Here is a 19,183-nt window from a genome sequence, read left to right on the forward strand (position 1 = left end):
AGCAGGCTGTGAAAGGGAAGGCACGCAGGGCTGCAGTGCTTCAGAGTTTGCTGCTCTGAAGGAAGGCAAGACATATAAGCCCAGGGGACTTTTCCCCTTCTTTCCCTGCAGCCAGTCCACCTCACATCTAGCAAGCAACTGTGAGTAGGACATCACACATCAGCAAGTTGAACAACGACCTAATTAAGCTGCTTCCAAAATAATCACACTGGAAGAAAGTTAAAGGAATCCTTGACCTCCTTATCTCTTATACTGATTTTTATTCCATTTTTCCCCTTATTTGATGTGAGTTCTTCAGGTATCTACAGTGTTAACTCAAATGACGCTCTGGTTATTTCTCCTGAAATAGCAGCACAAGCAGTCACCCATCTTGGTAGTGACCAGGCTGTGCAGGCCACTGGCCATCCCCCTCCTCCCCCTGGGCCAGGGAGATACAGGAGGAAACATGGATCTCAGCAGAACAGGAAGGTGAGCAGCCCATGGGGCTTTCCCAGTGGGCTACCAAACCTACCTGTACTCAGAGCAGCATGGCACCTGCTGAATGAACTGGAAGGTAGGTTTGAAGACATGGGACCACCAGCAGTGTGCACAGCAAGGAGCTGCCCTGGCTTCAGCTGCCACCTGAACCACCTCTGTGGCCACCCAGATTGAACAAAGAATGCCAGCCCAACTCAAGGCAAGTTTCTGCAGCACAGCCCCCCATACACAACTTATTAATGAGCTCTGCAGGGACAAACCCTTGTGCAGTGTGAACAATAGCAGTGAGACTGTGCTCATCTATGTGTTCATTCATCTCAGGAATAGCAGCTGTCAAGTCACACACACATAGTATGCTTTCACTACTCTGATCTAACTACAAGCCCTACAACACTTAGCTGGAAAAGTGAGTAACAATCCAGCTGCAGTAGCTGAATAACAGCCTCAGGAAAAGGCAGATTTAGCTCACACTGGAGAATTGCTCCCCAGCAGATGGGAAGGACAACATATTTATTTGATGGATCTTGTTTCTATGTGACCAAATCATACTCAGCTTATGCCTTTCAAATATAAATGCAAATGAGTGACTTAATCATTGTTGGAACACAGAAGCATCTCCTCTGTTCCTGAGAAGCAGGTGATCTCCCAAGCTCATCAAGAGCCACAGTAGCACGACAGATGCACAGCAGCCCCGACTTCTTTGCATCTTTGACAAGCATTATGATAATCTCAGAATAAGGTGTTAGAGCTTGATCAGAGAGTGACAAATCCACATTGAAATGACATTAGAGAACATGAAAGAGGCAAAAGCATTTCTCTTCCAAAAGCTTCCCCAAAGTTTATAAGAAACCACAGCCCAGCCTGCTATGGGTTTTACGGTTTCAAGAAGCACCTTTCAAAGGAGCTGCAGGCCGTCTCAGGCGTGTTCCTTGGCTACTTGTACTTTCCTCAGGCTGCTCAAGACATTCCAAACAGTATTTCCTTACTAGGATGAATTATTTAAGAGGATTGAGAAATTCAAGCCTGAACCTATGAAGTGAGTCACTGAGACTCATGGGTTGCTTCCCCCGCTTCTCTCACATCATCACACCTCCCAGGTCTAGTCCTGCTCCCACTGCAGCAAACAGATCCCATTAGCTTAAATACCACAGAACTTATATAGGCTTAAACACTGTCATCTCACTAAGAACCCGAACCTGGGCAGAGAAACCACGTACTCACCCAGAGCCTGTCGGGAGGGAAGCTGGAGCTGCTGCCTGCCATTTCTCTTGCTGCTTCAGAAAAGATTTAGCTTCTTTTGAGGTTGAGTCCACTTCCTTAGTCACTCTATTGGAGGGAAAAGAAAGAAACAAACAAGAGTTTAAGGAAGAGCTGTACTCAACAACAGCAAAATCAAAGATCCAGCATTGAAACACAGAAACCAGGTACAGGAGTCCCCACACCACCTGCCCGGAGATCCACTCCACCAGCTGCAAGCTGAAGAACCTGTACCTCGTTGAGATGTCATTCCAGTGACAAACCCTTTATATTCATGGCAGAAAAAATGAAAAGAGGAACTAATTAGGGCTGGGGGAGAAAAGCACTTTTTTTCCCTTCAAATGAACAGGAATGCCTATTCATTCAAACAGGCCTATCTCACTAGCAGCTACTAGATAATCTGCTCAGGTCACTGGGGGCAATTTCAGGGTCCTAATTGGTCTCTTGATTTCCTCATTTGTTGGTCAGTGAGGCAGCTCTTGGCCACAGCTGCTCTGCCACCCACGTCTCAGCCCACAGCACACAGGCTTGGCCACATCCGCAAGGAAACTGGCTCCAGGGATGGGGAATGAGAGAGAAAGCTGTGATGAGGCAGAACACAGAAATCTGCTATCATTTTATAGTTAATTTTTGTCTGAGGCCCTGAGGGTGCAAAATATTGAACTTCAAAAAATTATAAATCAATATGGCATCTGCAGCAGGGAATGAATTACCAACATGAGTAAGAATCTCTAGAAAACCACTCAATAATTCATTGGTAGAAAACCCCAGCTACTTTAGCCCCCTCATTTAGAATGACCTGCCTCCAGCAACATGCTTTTCACGCTCTCAGTAGCTCTTAATGAGGTTGCCACAGTTTGCCAAGCTAATAATTTTGCTCTCTTGAAGCACAGGCTTGTGAGCTTTTCTGGAGCCCTGCAGCTCTGTGGGCACAGAGGCAGCTTGACCCACAGCTCAGCCAGCCCAGAAAGCATGGTCCTCCATCCCACCCTCGTGCAGCCTGGGCTTCTGGCTGCACCTGCTGCCAAGTGTGCAGGCTCATCCCTGGTCTCAAGTATGTGTTGATGAGAGGCTGAAAGCCTCATCAGTCACCTATCTGCCCTGGTTACAAGACTGGCTAATCCCTGCTTGCTTCCTGCCTACCAACCTCAGCCTGCAACTTCCACGTGGAAACTGATAGCTGATGGACATGGAGAAACCCGAAGACCTGAAAACCCAGCTGGGTTACTGGCGAGGAAAGTGCTGGGGAGGTATTTGTTAAGCCTGGAGGCATCGATGCTCTGACAACCCCCTCACACAGAACCAGTGCACACACATCCCTATTCTGACAGTGAATCAGCAGTTAGGGAAGAGAAACTGTTCTTCCTCCTTCTCCCCAGAATGCAAAAACAGTGGAAAAGACACATTCAGAACTAAGAACTCTTGTGCCATACACCTCCTGCTCAGCCGTGTCCTGACAGCCCAGGAGGAGATAACCCCATTTCCCCTCCTTGCATTGCCACATGCCTTTCAAGCCAGTGGCAGTCATGTGGATAGAGACAAATCCCACGTTATGAATATTTAGAAGTGTTTGCTGATCACATTGGAAAGAGGTGGGGTGGGAAAAGGGGAAAAGAAGCTCAGGAAGAAACCCGAGCCATTATCACAGAATCATCACAATTCAGGGCATCTCAAACACATCACCTAGTCAAAGCCTTCAGCAAGGATGGTCACACAATGCAGCAGTCATATGCTAAAGGTTCTTCTACAGCCATGAATTTCCTGCCCTAGAATAAACTTGGTATTCTCATGCAGCAATTAAACAGAACTCCCACAGAGAGCTCCCAAGCCATGAGTGAGGGCTTCAGATATAATAGAATCATGCAGACTATTTATTTTCAAATGCAGTGTCCAAAGAACTAGCTCTGTCCCCAGCCCAGCTGGGGAGCAGCACTGTTTCTCATGCACTCTGCAGCACTGGCTCCCAGCAGTTTCCCTTCTCCAGTCACCTTCCTGCATTCTCATGCCATCAGGGTCCACCCCCAGTGTTCAGGAAGCATGCCAGCTGCTGTGAGAAACATCATGCAGACCCCAAACATGCAGGAATTAGAGGCACAGCATAGTAACCACATGGCCTGGAAAAAAGAAAAACCAAAAGCCAGCCCTCTGTGCTGGCCTCTCAGCCACAGGATTTGCTCCTGGGTTAGATCCCTACTGTTAAACCCTGCACATTTCTGAGACTTGAAGAGTGTAAAGATGATGAGGAGGCAGCAGTTGGGAAAGGAAGCAGAGGTCACAGCAAGCAGGCCTTGCCATTAACTCTGCTTGTTGTGTGAAGAGATAATGGCTCAGTTCAGCTCCCATAAACCAACAGGAATCTGGCAACTGAACAGCTTTACAGGATCTGGACATGCACAGGAAGCAGGTCTTCAAAAGCTATGGCAGAGCTAGGATCTAAACATAGGGCCCCTTGGTCTTAACCTCGTGACTACCTTTAGTCTTCTCCAGCCCAGTGACAAAACTGAATGATGCCTGTACCACAAGCTGAGTTATAGGAAATGTGAAAAATAGCTCCAGGGATTTGCCAGGCTGCAGTCTGAGTTAGCATACTGTTGGCTGAGCCAATGCTGCAAGCCACAGCTCTTCTCTGAGCAGGAAGATGGTCAATCCCAGAAAGAGAGAGAAGTGAGAAACCTCTGCCTGCTGTGGCCCCTTCAAAATGCTGTGCAGGGAAGGTCTGGCACAGCCCTTCAATGACAGACACTTCAGCAGCAAAAGAATCATCTGCCTGTCCAGGGACATGACACAATCATAGAATCTCAAGGGTTGGAAGGGACCTCAAAAGCTCATCCAGTGCAACCCCCCTGCCAGAGCAGCACCACCTAGAGTAGGGCACACAGGAACTCATCCAGGCGGGTTTGGAAAGTCTCCAGAGAAGGAGACTCCACAACCCATCTGGGCAGCCCCTGCCAGTGCTCCCTCACTTTAACAGGGAAGAAGTTTTTCCCTGCATTTCTTTGGAACCTCTTGTGTTCCAGCTGGTACCCATTGCCCCTTGTACTATCATTGGCCATCACTGAGCACAGCCTGGCTGCAGCCTCCTGACACCTACCTTTTATGTATTCGTAAACATGAATGAGGTCACCCCTCAGCTCCTCTTCTCCAAGCTGAAGAGCCTCAGCTCCCTCAGTCTTTCATCACAAGGGAGATGCTCCACTCCATCATCTCTGTGGCCCTGCACTGAACTCTCTCCAGCAGCTCTCTGTCCCTCTTGAAGTGAGGGGCCCAGAACTGGACACAATATTCCAGATGTGGTCTCACAAGGGCAGAGCAGAGGGGGAGCAGAACCTCTCTCCACCTACTGCCCAGAGCCCTTCCAAATAACCCAGGATGCCATTGGCCTTCTTGACCACGAGGGCACGTTGCTGGCTCATGCTCATCCTGCTGCCCACCAGCACCCCCAGCTCCCTTTCCCCTACACTCCAACAGTTCATTCCCCAGTCTGTACTGGTACAAGGGGTGATCCTTTCCCAAGACTCTACACTTGTCCTTGTTGAATTTCATTAGATTTCTGTCTGCCCAACCCTTCAGCCTGTCCAGGTCTCGTTGAATGGCAGCACACTCTTAGGGTCAACTCTAGTGGGCCTGATTTTATCCCCTTCCCCCTTCAAAATCAGTTTAAAACCTTTCTGTGAGCCCCACCAACTTGTTTGCAAGGATCCTTCTCTCCCGTGGAGACAGATGAACCCCACCTGTCACTAGACCTGGCATCATGAAAATCTCACCATGGTCAAAACCCCCAACGTTGTGCTGGTGGCACCAGTCTCTGAGTCACCTGTTAATCAAGTGAATTTTCCTTACTCCTTCAGTATTACACCCTGCCATGAGAGGGATATAGAACACTACTTGTGCTCCCCAGCCATCAAGCATTCTCCCCAGTGCCCTGAAGTCTTTTTTAATAGCTTTTGAACTTCTGTCAGTACCAACCTGCATTACCAACAGTGGATAGTAATCAGGTGGCCAAACCAGACCAGGGAGTCTCCTGGCAGCATCTCTAACCCAGGCCCCAGAGAGGCAGCAGACCTCTCTGTGGGATGGGTCTGGCCAACATATGGGGCCTTCAGTTCCCTTCAGAAGGGAATCACCACTACTACCACCCTCCTTTTCTTTTCTTTTTAACTGAGGTAGTCCTAAGGCATGGTGGTGACTGACTCACCCTGGGCAACTCCTGGCCCTCAGCTTCCAATGCCCCATCCCTGTTGTGCAAGGGCAACTGGGGAGGCATGGGAGGCTGGGAAGGGATTTGCCTGCTTCCCCAAGGAGGCTGTTGCTACCAAGGGATTACTTGGGCTTTGATCTTCCTCCAACACCTCAGAGTACCCACAGCAATGGCTGGGCACAGAATGTAACGCTTTGTTCATTTCCCTCCCCCAGCTCTTTGGCCTGTCAGCTGCTGCTCTAAAGTACATTTTTGAAGTTGGCTGCTGTAGCAACAGAGCCACAAAGCTGCAGGCAACCTGTTCCACCCAGACTGCCCAGCTGAGGCCAGAGTCAGAAACCTAATTAACACTGACCTTTCCAGTCCATTCCACCAGACCCACCGATTGCCTCAAACTGAACCTAAAGCAGCTCTTGAGGCAGGCTGCTGCTGGACTAATGCACCACTCCAACAGGACCGACAAAAAGAGTACTACAGGCCTTTGAAAGGTATTCATGCAGGTTATGCACATTTCAACCTTTCCTAGATCCCAGGCCAGTAAGGAAAAAAAATCCTCTGGTCTGCATTATTATGGGAAACAACTCTCCATGTAGTAACCAAAGCACTTCTTGTTCTTCATGGGGAGGAATGAGAGCCATTAATCCAGCTGGAAGAAATCACAGTCATTACTAAAGAAAATTACAAGACCTCTCACTTTTAAATACTTGATAAATAACTATTTGCCTGATTGTTTACAGGGATGTTATTCACACATTGTACTCCAGGAATAAACATGAAAATAAGTATATTGTCAGCCATAAAACAAGTAGCTAGTGTCTTGCCCACTCCCAGACCCTGTAATTCACACACAAAACCACTCACTCTCATCACTTCCCCATAAAGGTTATTCATTACACTGCTGTGCTATTAAATTGCAAAACACAGACAGTTATTTTTTTGGACCATGCTGCAGCCCAGTAGCACAGACAATGCTACCACACAAGGTGCTGGGCAACTGTAAAATACAAAGGTCTTCCATACCATAAAGTTTTAATAATTCAAACCTACTAGAAACTAGATCACCAAGTGCCTCTAATAATTACAAGTGTCCTCCTTAGGACCCTTCATCTGTGAACCAAGCTCAAAGTGGTATCCAAGCATACCCATATCCAGCCACCTTGGAGTACATTACTTCCATCTTCCACTGAAGAACTTGTCACCTTTCCATTTACCAACTGTAAGCTATACATGTGGAAAAAGCCCCAGTTACACATGCTGGGCACCAAACCACAGGAAGACAACCCACACGCTGTCACAGAAGTTGTTCCATTTACAGTACTGAATGGTAGCATCTTAATTTAAGAACAAGTGTTTGATCTGCTCCCAGCAGTCCCCTTAGCCACATAAGCAGATAAGAGGAAAGAGGAATATAGGCTAAAACAAGCACCACGTTCACACAGCTCCAGCTCATATGCAAAAGCGGTTTAAAACCCAGTTATCATGATTGGTTCAGGGGCAGAGCAAGACTAAAACACCAGGTTTCCTCCTGCATTCTGATCTTTACACAGGGTGCACAGTAGGTGGATAGAGGAGGGTCCCCATCTATCATGTTATCCCACTCCTGCTACCATGGCACAGCACACTCACAGCCCAGGATGGACCCCAGGGCAGTGCTCAGGTGTCTTGTCTCTAGCACAGCTGAAGCCAGTCCTGTTTGCAGGAAACAGAATTAGCCTAAAGGATGCCAAAGCTGTGGTGTCAGTAAAGTGCTCAGCTCAGCAGCAAGCAGCAGGGTGCTCTACAAGCCCTTACAGAAGGACATCAGCAGAGCCACGTTCTTTCAAGGGAAAAGGACATTGAGTCTCAGAGGTAGGATAAGGGAAGCTGGGAAAGACCATCAGCCAAATCAAGGTTTGCAGGCTTCTGTCTGTAGTCTGCTATGTAATAGCAACCTTATGCATTCCAAGTGCCAGAATCTCCTCAGCTAACCCTACATGGCTCAACACAACTACATTTTCCTACTCAAAATGCCTGGAGCACATCAAGCAGAGAAAGCACATATTGGCATTTGGATATAAGAGGACTCAGTGCTGGGCAGCTGGAATACAGAAAGTTACACTTAAACATAAGGAAAAACTTCTTTACTGTGAGGTGAGGGAGCCCTGGCCCAGGGAGAGTGTGGAGGCTCCTTAGGAGGTTTCCAAACCCACCTGGACATGTTCCTGTGCCCCCTGATCAAGGGGAACCTGCTTTAGCAGAAGGGCTGGACTAGCTGGACTCTTGAGGTCCCTTCCAAACCCCACCATTCTACGATTCTGTGAGAAGATAGTTAAGATCCCTAATTGCAGTAGCACAAAGGTAACACCTCCCCTGACCTCCACACTGAGAAGGAGAAAACAAGAGTGGGAGCTCTGGAAAATGCCAGCTCTTTACCACTCATGCTCAGGACACACACACCTCACTTGGGAAACCTGCCTCAGTTTAGCCCCAACACAAATAGAAAACTTTTCACACAATCTTAATGTAGTTTGCTCTGGGGAAATCACAGACCAAGAGAGGAAGAGGGAAATGAGGCTAATTATCCTTTTCCAATATCCCCCATCTGTGTCTTGCCTCATTATCTAGTCCTCCAGCCTTCTGGAATTATCACTTGAAGAGCAAACAATAGTCATCTACCAAGGTTTGTAAAAAAAATAATTCCTTCTGAGGCATGAGAAATGTTTTGTCTGAATATTGTGCTTGAGCTGCCATGTTCTGGTGCCTTCCATGGACAGATGCACTGTATGAGAGCCAGGTGCTCCAGCCTCCAAGGAACTGAAACCACAGCAGTGCACGTGCTCAGCACCTTCCAGGACAGAATTAAGTCCTCATACCACTGAACCTCCAGGCCCCTTTTGCCTGCTCACTGGCCATGTATTTATTTTATGCTGGATTACGTGGTGTAAAGGAAGCAGAGCTAGAATTAACAAGTTCCCATCACATTTCTAATGTCAAAAGCAAAACATTAGTTTTCTCTTTTTCAGATAAAAAACCCTTAACGTTCTTCAAACCTTGCTTTTCAAACCAGGTAGGAGAATCTGTTCCCTGGGAAACAGCCTATTCCCTGAAGCAACACAAACAAGAACAGGCTGGAGTGACTGATTATTTTGTGGGCTGCTAATCTGCACAGAAGCTGCTGGCTGGTTTTTAAAAAGAAACAAATCTGATCAGAGCTCTCCTGGAATCAGGCAAGGGCCAAGGTGCCTGCCTGGTGCTGCTCCTCAGCAGGTGTGTGCTCCTATCCAAGCAGTCAGCCCAAGCTGCATCTCAAACCAGTTCACCTGAAATCAGTCAGAGCTGAATGGCATTTTAACATCAATAATGCATAAAAAGCACTTTTTGACACCCATGTCCTAACTTCACAAGCCTTGAAGAAAACAACATGTTTTCATCATCTCCTGTATGACAAAGACTCTGTGACAGATGTAAAGAAAATGCCTGGACAGTTCAGCCAGCTGAGACACTGACTAATTCCTCCAGAGGCTCTCTAAATCCAAAGGAAAGTAGCACTCCAGCTACCAAGCTTGCACTGGAGCTTGCAATAAGTAGAGCACATCAAAGACATCTCTTTGGAGCAGCTGACCCACAGCCAGGGCACAAGGCTTCACCTCTCTGTTAACTGGAGCTTTATCCACCCCAGTTTTAAGTATCTCCAAGCATCAGGTCTCTGCTTGCTTCTTTGGATTGCTATTCCCTTGGCCAGCCCAAAATCCTGACAAGCAGTTTGCATTTCAGTCTCAGGCATCCTACCATTTCTATTTGCACCTCCCAAAAGGATTAACTGCAAATTAGGGAACACACCTCTGAGCTGAGCACTCCAGGTGAGCAGCTGCTGTACACATGACAGTACTCTGACCCCATTAACCACAACTTGCAGGTACACTGAAAACAAGAGAGATCCCTGCAACCCCACAACTGCTGCAAAGCAGTGGAATGCTCACGTTGGGGATCTCTCCTCTTACTGAGGGAAGGAAAACAGTAGGTTTCAAGAGCCAGCAGTTCAAAATTCACTTACAGCTATGAATACTGGACACAAAGGTTACACAGATCACAACAGGAGCCAACACAAACTACAAAGCAGAATCATCCCCGTGGGGAAAAGGCCAGACTAAGCTTGACTCAGTTTGTAATGTGTTAATGAGATAGCAAGGCAGCAAACAGCTTTGCCTTCCCTTCAGGCTAATGCAGAAACTCTCCTGCTTCAGAATATCTTAGCTACAAAAAGGGGAAAAAAAATCCATCTCTCAAGCTGCATTTTCCAGCTGGGGAAACCCCAGGCCCAAGGGCTGCAAAGCAGGCTCTGCCAGCACCTCACCAGACATCAAAAGCCCCTCTGAGCCTGGAGCTGTCAGGAATGAGGCAGCAATTTGGAAGCAAGAGAAAAAAGGCAAGCAGCAAAATGCTGGGACTGGATCTGAGGCAGGAACAGAGGGACAAAAAATCCCTTTACTAAGAGGAAACAAAAAAGCCTCTGAGACACCTGAACAGCTCACTAAGCACCTTCTGTTTCCAGATTTTTAAAAGTTGGGAAATTATCTGAGAGCCAGGTACAGAAATGATGTCTCTTCCCTCACCTACTGGGAAGGGTGGGATTTTAGTTAAATATTTCCACACTAACTACACACAACACAGGCAGAAAATACTTGAAGAACACAAAGACAACAGAACACAGCTGGTCATTAAGTTCCCACAGATTATGCAGTGCCCAGATACTATAGATTTGAAAGCCACAGAAATGCCCAAGTTAATCTAGAGGTCAAGCCATCATTTTAGAGATGCTTGGAGACTCCTCCCACCTTTGGAGATAGCAGCTGAGCTGCCTTTTTCATCCTACTGATTACCACCAAACACACCCAAGTGAAACCAGCACACATCAATCATTTCCTTAAAAGTATCAAACTATATTCTAAGCATAAAATGGCTTTCAGGTGGCTATATCTCAGTCACTTTGGGACTTCCAAAAGCATGATAACATGAAAAAGACAGGAGTCAGCACAATGGTGAATGTCAGACAAGTCACAGCCCCTCCATGCTTCAGAATCTCCATTAAAGCAGAAGCCTCATCTGCTCATCTACCAAACTCCTGAAGAAAAGCTGTTCCTTAGGCCATTCCCCTTCTCAAAGCACATTTAGCAGGCCACAACCTGAGCTACTTCAGAAGCAAGTACCCTTACTTTGGTTAGGTTTGTCACACTGTTGATGACATTCTAACTTCTGCAGCTTGCCTCTGAGAAAAGTAAATGCTTAGCAAGTGAATCAGCACACAATACAGCTCCTGCTCATGCTTTACAGCCTCATCTTTGGGCCAACGTTGTGCCAATCAGTACTGGACAACATTAGGACATTCTAATTTCTTAGCTTCCCCAAGGAAACTGAAGTGTCAGGGAGTGGGTGCACACAGAGGAAAGGTTACCCAAATGTGTCCCGAGACACCTTCATTCTTAAGCATCTTTTCAAAGGTAACATATTTTCAGTTCCTGCCCTCCAACAAAGCCCACCAATCAATAACTCATTTTTTAACTGGAAAAAAACACTATGAACTGCAGATAACTGAGGTATGCTCTGACCTCTAAGAAAAACAGCAGTGTAAAGGCAGGAATGGGCTGCTGCCTACATGCTCTTACGCCAAGATCAGCATTTTGGTGCTTGTTTGTAGAAAAGCAACCAATCCCTTTTAAGACTGTCACCTCTAAACAGTGGGCACATTGATATTCTGTGTTATTCTGGGTGGTTTGATTTGTCTTATGGTTCCAAGGCATCATCCCCAGCTCCTACTACTCAGATGAAATTTCTGGAAAAATCTCAAAAGCCAAGGTTTTTGCACTGTGCAAGTCCCATGGAGCAAGTGGTGTGTCACTGCAAAGTGGCTAGAATCCACTTTTCCAGAAGCCCTTGTGCAAAGGGGATTGAGGATAAAACCCTATGAACATCTAGCATCACTGGCCATCAACATGAGACAAAAGTCCTCGGAGAGGCTGGACTTTGCAGTGGCTTTTCAAGAGGCTACTGAGATTCATTTGTTTTACCTTTCCTAACACTTCCTTGCTACTGTAGTCAAAGCCATTGCAAAAAGCACATTAAAACATGAGTGGCTTCCTCCTCTGCCCCATTGTCTTCCAGATCCAATTGACAATCCCTGCCTACCTCAGCTGTTGGATGCTGTGTATTGCTCATTATCCACCTGGAAAAAAAGCAGGGCTTTCCAAGGCATCAGGACACACATGGTAATGCTCACCTGCCTTCTCATTCAAGATATTAAAGCAATAGAGGAAAGGCTTATGCAAAAAGCAGCACATATGGAAAACATTGCATCCATGTTGGCTCTGACCTGCTGTGCACCATGCTACCTGGGAGCATACCATGGTGGTCAGGGAGATGCACACCCAAGCTTAATGAGCTTTCTCCTGATTTTAAAGGCAACTGTCCTTCACTCAACATTGTGCAAAACCCCAGCAGCACAAAACAAATGACCAAGATTCACACCCAGCAAGAAGTGTGAGTGAGCTGCCAACCCCTTGCTATTATTCATCCCCTGAGTTTCCTGAAAAGCATCACAAGGTAAGGGCAGTGTTAATGGCCTTGCATGCTCTCTCTGATAATCAGCCATGCCAAGACCACAGTGCAAGAACACAGATGGACTGTTTCATGTTTTAAAAATTGCTCTTTGTGCCAGCTCTACATCTTGTGGGAGTAAATTCCCTGCTCTTTTCCCATTCCCTTTGAAATACATTATCAGCTAGAGCATTCTCCCCACTTAATGTTTGCCCATCGCTCAGACAGCTACCTGTGTCTCCAAAGCAAAGCAATAACACAGGTGCTAGTGTTCCAAACTCTTCCACTTAGATCCCTTTTGTTTCCCCATTTTGGTTGATCTCAATTGTCATGCAAGGAGCAGAGAGCACATCACAGCTGTTGAGAAGGAAAGCAGAGGCTGAGCAAAGACTCTGAAAAGCTTTGAGTGTTCTCAGATGTCTGATCTGCTTCTCCTGCAGCCATTTCCACCTGCTCTCTCCTAAAAAGGGTAGGGATCAAGGGGCTGATCTGGAAGAGGACAGCAGCTCTGAAGTTAGAAACAGGGAGTGGTCTAGGACATAGGTGTCTGTTCAACAAGCACCCAAATGAGATAAGACAAGAACAAAATAAAAACCCACCAGTGTTTCAGTAATGAGACAGCATCAAGAAGTCCCCAAGGAGCAGCACTGCGTAACTGCAGAGAACTGAATTCTAACCTCAGCTCTGCTGTGCACAGGTCAGCACTTCCACTTGCTACGAGGGAATAAACCAATCCTTAACCAGCTCTGCACAGCTTTTCTGAGCAGCTCACCAAGGGAAAAATTCAGCAGCTCAGCTGGCACCGCAGACTGGGCTCAGACATCACCACTCCACTCATCCAGGCCTAAGTTAAAAGGATATGTCGACCCTGATGACCTTGTGGGACACCACAGAAAGAACGTTTGCCCAAGCAAGCCTCCTGACAAGAACCTGCCCTCAGCCACCTGACTTCACCTGTCCTTCTCTTGCTCAAAAGGGAATGAATTTCACCACCAAAACCCACTGATCCAACTTAAGAACAATTTCCTCTGAATAATCTTTTTTGTTTCATCAATCTTTAAGGTAGGATGAAAATCTGTGAAGCTGCAACACAGAATGAGTAATGAGGTTGGGGCCTTTGCCAGGAACATCCCAGCTGATAACCATTCACAGACACTAACATATGAAAATCAGGTTCTCTTTCACCTCACACTTCAACTGTGGCAGATGAAATCTCACCTCAGCCAGTATAAATCCCAGTGATTACTGTAATGATTTCAGCTTATAACTACTTGGTTATTAATCAGATGCTTTATGTACATGTTCAAAGCTTTGTATTTTGCTTTTAAAATGCAACAACCCTGCTGTGAACCATCACCCTTCCTAACTTAGAATACAAGCTGCCTTTCAATTCTGCTCAGCACACATTGGCAGCACAACTGGTTTGCAGACACACAAATAAAAGCAGTCATATTGTGGGAGATCAGAGGCCCAAAGTCACAAATCTGGTTTCCTACAAGATTTAACAGCAGGGAGCCCATATCCAGAGATGGAGTTCATGTCTCACATGTAACAGCCCAGGCAAACTTCTTCTGACATGAGTTTGTCCAGCTCCTTCTATGAAACTCTATGACTATTCACGACATCCAGCAGCAACTTCCATTCTCAGCATGATGCTGTGTATTGCCCAGGCTGTTTGGCACCTGGCCCTTCCTAGTTGCATTTGGTACATACACAAGTGAAGCTTGGATCTCTGGGTATGGCATGTCTCAGTTTTCATATTCACAACTAGGGAATAACAACACTTCTTTCAAAAGTGCTTTGAGATGCATGGACAGAAAGTCCTGTAGGAAAACTAAGGATCTTCCCTCTTTACATCTGTAAAGCCTTCAAGGACTTCAAACACACAAGAGCTTTCTGCTCTTTTGTATATAGACCTCTAGACTAAATGTCTTATTTAAATAAACCCAACTAAAAGCATTCTAAAGCAGCAAAAACATCTGTGGAATCAGATCATCATCTGTCCCTTGGAGCAAGAAAACAAGAACACTGTAAGTCAGGTGATTCTCATGGCTGTGAACTTAATCTGAGGGCTGTGAACTTAATCTGAGGGCTGTGAACTTAATCTGAGGGCTGTGAACTTAATCTGAGGGCTGTCCCAGCAAAAGCACTGTGCAGAGCTTGCTGCCCCACCATGTTTCAAAGCAACAGTAAGCTTTAATCAGGCAAATGCTGAGGAATACTTCCATAAGCAGATGGAGCCAATCAGGAAACAGGCACTTAAGAAGCAAATAAAGATTACTGAGCTCAATAAATTCAACCTGAAAAGATAAGCTTCAGTCAAACTCAACAAAATCTCACTTATCTGCTCAGCCTTCAAAGACTAAAGTAACTGAAGAGTTCACTGGACAGACGTTTACCCATTACACAAGGTCCACAGTAAACCCCCAGCTCCCTGGATGTGAATGCTTCAGGTTCAGCGCCCTGAGGTCCTGCAATTTCTGAAACAGCAGGAAGAATGATGCCTTCATCACTTATCAGCTGCTTGGCAGAAGGAAGACACACAGCATGCAAGAAAGTACTGGCTGGATCTTCGCACTCGCTTATCCCAGCATCTAGACAGCAGAACGGAGTTCACGATGCAGTCGTGGAAAGGAAATAATGAAACCTCTTCCCAAATCATTTCTACACAGATGCAGATCCAGTCCCAGCATGCTGACAGCAGCCATGCAGCCTACATGACAATTCTGGCTCCAGAAGCGGCAAGAAGCCAAGAATTACATCCCAGGAACACCTTCCAGACACCTCAGAGTGCTAAAACAAACAGGTTCAGACCATGGAAGCAAAGCAAAGACACTTGAGAAAAAAGCTCAAGGGTTAATGCAAAATATAGTGATGATCAGGGGACTGGAACATCTCTGCTATGAGGAAAGGTTGCAGGACCTGGGGCTGTTCAGCCCAGAGAGGACTGAATGGGATCTCACTAACACAAGTATTTGAAAAGTGTTTGTCAAGAGGACGGGGCAGCACTTTTTTCTGTAGTGTCCAGGGACAGGACAAGGGGTAATGGACAAAAGCTGGAACACAGAAAGTTCCACTGAAATGTAAGGAAAAGCTTCTTTATTGTGAGGGTGAGGGAGCCCTGGCACAGGCTGCCAGGGAGGGTGTGGAGGCTCCTTCCTGGGAGGTTTCCAAACCCGCCTGGATACGTTCCTGTATGATCTAACGGAGGTGGTCTTGCTTTAGCAAGGGGGGTTGGACCAGATGATCTCTAGAGGTCCCTCTAACCCCTACCAATCTATAATCCATGAGTACTCCAGTAGTCAAGAGCAACTGCCTCTGAGAAGTTAGCTATTGGCCACCTACGAGCAGTGAGGACTGAGCAGACCGGGACCACAGTGCAGAGGCCCGAGGTCACTGCCCAGTCTGTCTGAATCCCAGCCTGCACTCCTGGAGAGGACAGCCCTGTGAGAAAGTCAAGAGATCCGTAACAGGAACTCCATGCCAGATTTCAGAAAAAAAGCAGGACTCTCTCCAGTGACAGATGGAGAGTGGAGTCCTACTACTGCTTTGCTTCGGCTTGGCTGTTTGTTCACATATGCAGGGAAGCAGCTAAGGGTCACTGAAGCAGCACAAGACAACACTATGGCTACAGCATGGCCACACTGCAGTACCAGGAAAGCATTCTCACCAAAAGAATAAACCCAGTGTGTAAAGCTTTGGACTTAAGACAGGAACAAAACATACGTGCACAGAAACATGAACCTTCTAGTTTTGAGTCCTTGGGATTTGCATTGTATGAACAATGCAAAGACTTGAACACAAGCCACGCATCCCTGAATTTGCACCCAAGCCAGACACCATTACTCCTCTCAACTTTGTTTTGCCTCCCACAAGCCAAATGAAGGTACAAACCTACTGCTGCTAGTACTCAGTGATCTGCCTTTGCTCTTCCCTCACAAGCTGTCGTGCTGATGGTGACTGACACCACAGGGCTGGGCCAGCTTCATGTATGTGCTGCATTCTGCTGCAGTCCTGGATGGACACAAAGCTGACTTTCATGGAAGGAGCACAGCACCACCATTTTGATACAACCAGCAGAGCAGCAGTGTAAAGAAAGCTCAGGGCTAAAGTAGTTTGAAAAGCAAAGAGAAAATTAGCCTCACCATACAGCAAGAATATTTTGCAACAGATGAACCCTGGCACCAGGGATGTGATTCCCTATTAATGCAACTACATGTCCTGTATTTTGAAGCGAGTTCATAAACCAGAGGCTTCAAAGGAGTTTCAATCTCCTCAGCCAGTGAAAAATGACTCAAACTCCCATTTAGATGCTGAACTGCCTCTGCAAATTGCTCCCACTGCCCACAATTACAGCTATTTGGGTGATGGTCACCTGCTGCTCCTAATCTAGTCAGAATCACAGAATGGTGGGGGCTGGAAAGGACCTTTAGAGATCACCTAGTCCAACTCCTCTGCCAAAGCAGGTCCACCTAGATCAGGTCACACAGGAACGTGTCCAGGCAGGTTTGGAAACCTCCAGAGAAGGAGCCTCCACACCCTCCCAGGGCAGCCTGTGCCAGGACTCCAGGGAGGAGCATTTAACACCAGGGAGGAATGAAAAGCAGACAGAAACACACAACTGGAAAACATAGGGATCAGTTAAAGATTCTTTCCAATTCCAGGATTCAACAGCTTTGGTTTTACAAGGTAGTACAAAATAATGTATTTTTCTTAAATTAAAAGCCCTAAATTGAATTCCTTTTTTGGCAATTGGTGATTTGTAATACTCTGAACCTCAAGTTCAGCATTAGCAACTGGTACAAGCACAGACTAAGCAGAATAGACATTAAGTGCAACAATAACCTGTGGGGAGTTGACAGTTTAAAGAGGAAGGTCTTCCACTATTCTAGCACAACCCTGTAGCTGGAGATGTTTCAAGAGACTTCTGCTACTCCAACCACACATTACAGATTACACCATCATGTTACAGCAGAAAACGTTCTGCAACATAAGATCGGAGCTAAATGATCTCTTTAGAGCTTCAGTGAGCAGACTGTCAAAATTTGTGCCCTGAATCTATTGGTGCTTAAATACTGATCTAAATTCTTCTCAAGCTTTCAACAGAGGAAAACTCAAAAGTAGCCTCAAACCATTTAGAAAGGAAAGCAACAGAGACAGCTCCATCATTTCAGTGCTTTCAGTCCAGAAATGCATGGACACACACAGTTACCATGTGTTGGCCTCTGTAACCAACAATTTGCCAGCAGCTTGCCCAGGCAAAAAAGTCAGCCTTGGCTATTCAAGAGCATCTGCAGGCATTAGGGTGATAGTGCAAAAACAACCTCCTGCTGTTCTAAGGCAAAAGCAGCCCTGGCTGTCTCCTACTGCCCTTACAAGAGAGTCCCAGTAGCTATAAGCAGTGATAACTCCTTGTGTCTCACCCACAGCAAACAGCATAATGCATTTACAGATGGACGATGAAGCAAACACCACAAAGGTTTCAGCTTTGAATAGCACAAAAATCAAGGGAGCAAAGCCACGTTTTCTGTTATGAAGGAGCTAAAGAAAACAGCATTTTGTAACCCTGGCACCAGCAGAAAACAGTCCTTACTGCAAACTTTCTGTGGCTGGCTCTGTAAGCTGTCATTACAATGGCTGCTGTAAACAAAGAATGCATTAGCCTTGGTGGTTTGCAGGATTACAGTCTCTCTGTTGCCCAGGCTCTAGCTTTTGCCTATTTCATCAAAAAATAGTAGAAAGTTTGTATCAATTCCTTTGCAGTTTGCCAAGGGAGATAGTCAGTGCTGAGCAGGATGAAGGACACTGGAAAAGCAAATGGTGCAAAAAACCAAAAAGCTTTTATCTAACTTAACTAAAGGTATCACGCTACAGGAAAGATGCTGATGTCAAAAGCACAACCCCAGCATATTAGGAGCTCCAGACAAGCTCTCTTCAGATAAGGAAAGCCACTGTTTGAAGGACACAGGAAGTTCCTCCCGCTCCTCCAATTAATATTATCACTAAAGCAAAAGCAGCTCTGGTAAAAACTCATCTGTAACCACCACACAACATCCAGAATGACAGGACTGGAGCAAGACCTAAGTAATTCTATCCTTAAATTGTAATTACCTGAGGCTTTTTTTTTCACAGGGACATGTAAACAAGAAGCTTAAAGGCAGACATTTTTCCCAGGCAGACACTTTGACTAGCTCCCTTCTTTAAAGGGTTCTATACTTCACAAAAAGTGGAACACAAAAAGTCCTTTCCAACAGTGGAAGACTTGTGCTCTGAAATATGCCTACAAGGCAAGTCCTTCTGTAAATCAACCTCCTCCTTTAAGTGATGCACGTCTGTGCTCCTGTTAGGACACAACACTCACCTACAACCACCATGACATGGACACATCCAGATTTCAAAGCAGATTGCATGCTGATGATTTCAAGCAACCCCAAAGCACAATTCTGCTGTGTGCCACTTGAGAGTAGGTCAAACCCAGTAAGGCTGCTCTAAGACAGCCCTGTGATCCCACAGCTTCATCCATTCTCACCTGTCAGGTAGGACATTTCAAGTTCCAGCCAAAAAAAAAGCCACAACAGGAAAACCAGGGGCAGACAAGCTGGTGGCTGAGGAGTGCAGAGGACAAAACCCTGTCATTCTGCTACAGATTTTTATTTGTCCATGGGAAAGGCTTTGCCCTTC

At 46.2% G+C, this 19,183-nt stretch overlaps 1 protein-coding gene across 2 annotated transcripts in view; it reads right to left on the bottom strand.

Moving 5' to 3' along the window:
- CFDP1 (craniofacial development protein 1) overlaps window positions 1–19,183 on the bottom strand; it is a 66,339-nt gene that overhangs the window by 43,620 nt on the left and 3,536 nt on the right. For both annotated transcript variants that reach the window (XM_062007663.1, XM_062007661.1), the window contains exon 5: window positions 1,699–1,803. In XM_062007663.1, coding sequence (XP_061863647.1) covers window positions 1,699–1,803 — 105 coding nt within the window. The remainder of the gene's footprint in view (window positions 1–1,698; window positions 1,804–19,183) is intronic.

Source organism: Colius striatus, chromosome 14, assembly GCF_028858725.1.
Source record: "Colius striatus isolate bColStr4 chromosome 14, bColStr4.1.hap1, whole genome shotgun sequence".
Classification (NCBI taxonomy): domain Eukaryota; kingdom Metazoa; phylum Chordata; class Aves; order Coliiformes; family Coliidae; genus Colius; species Colius striatus.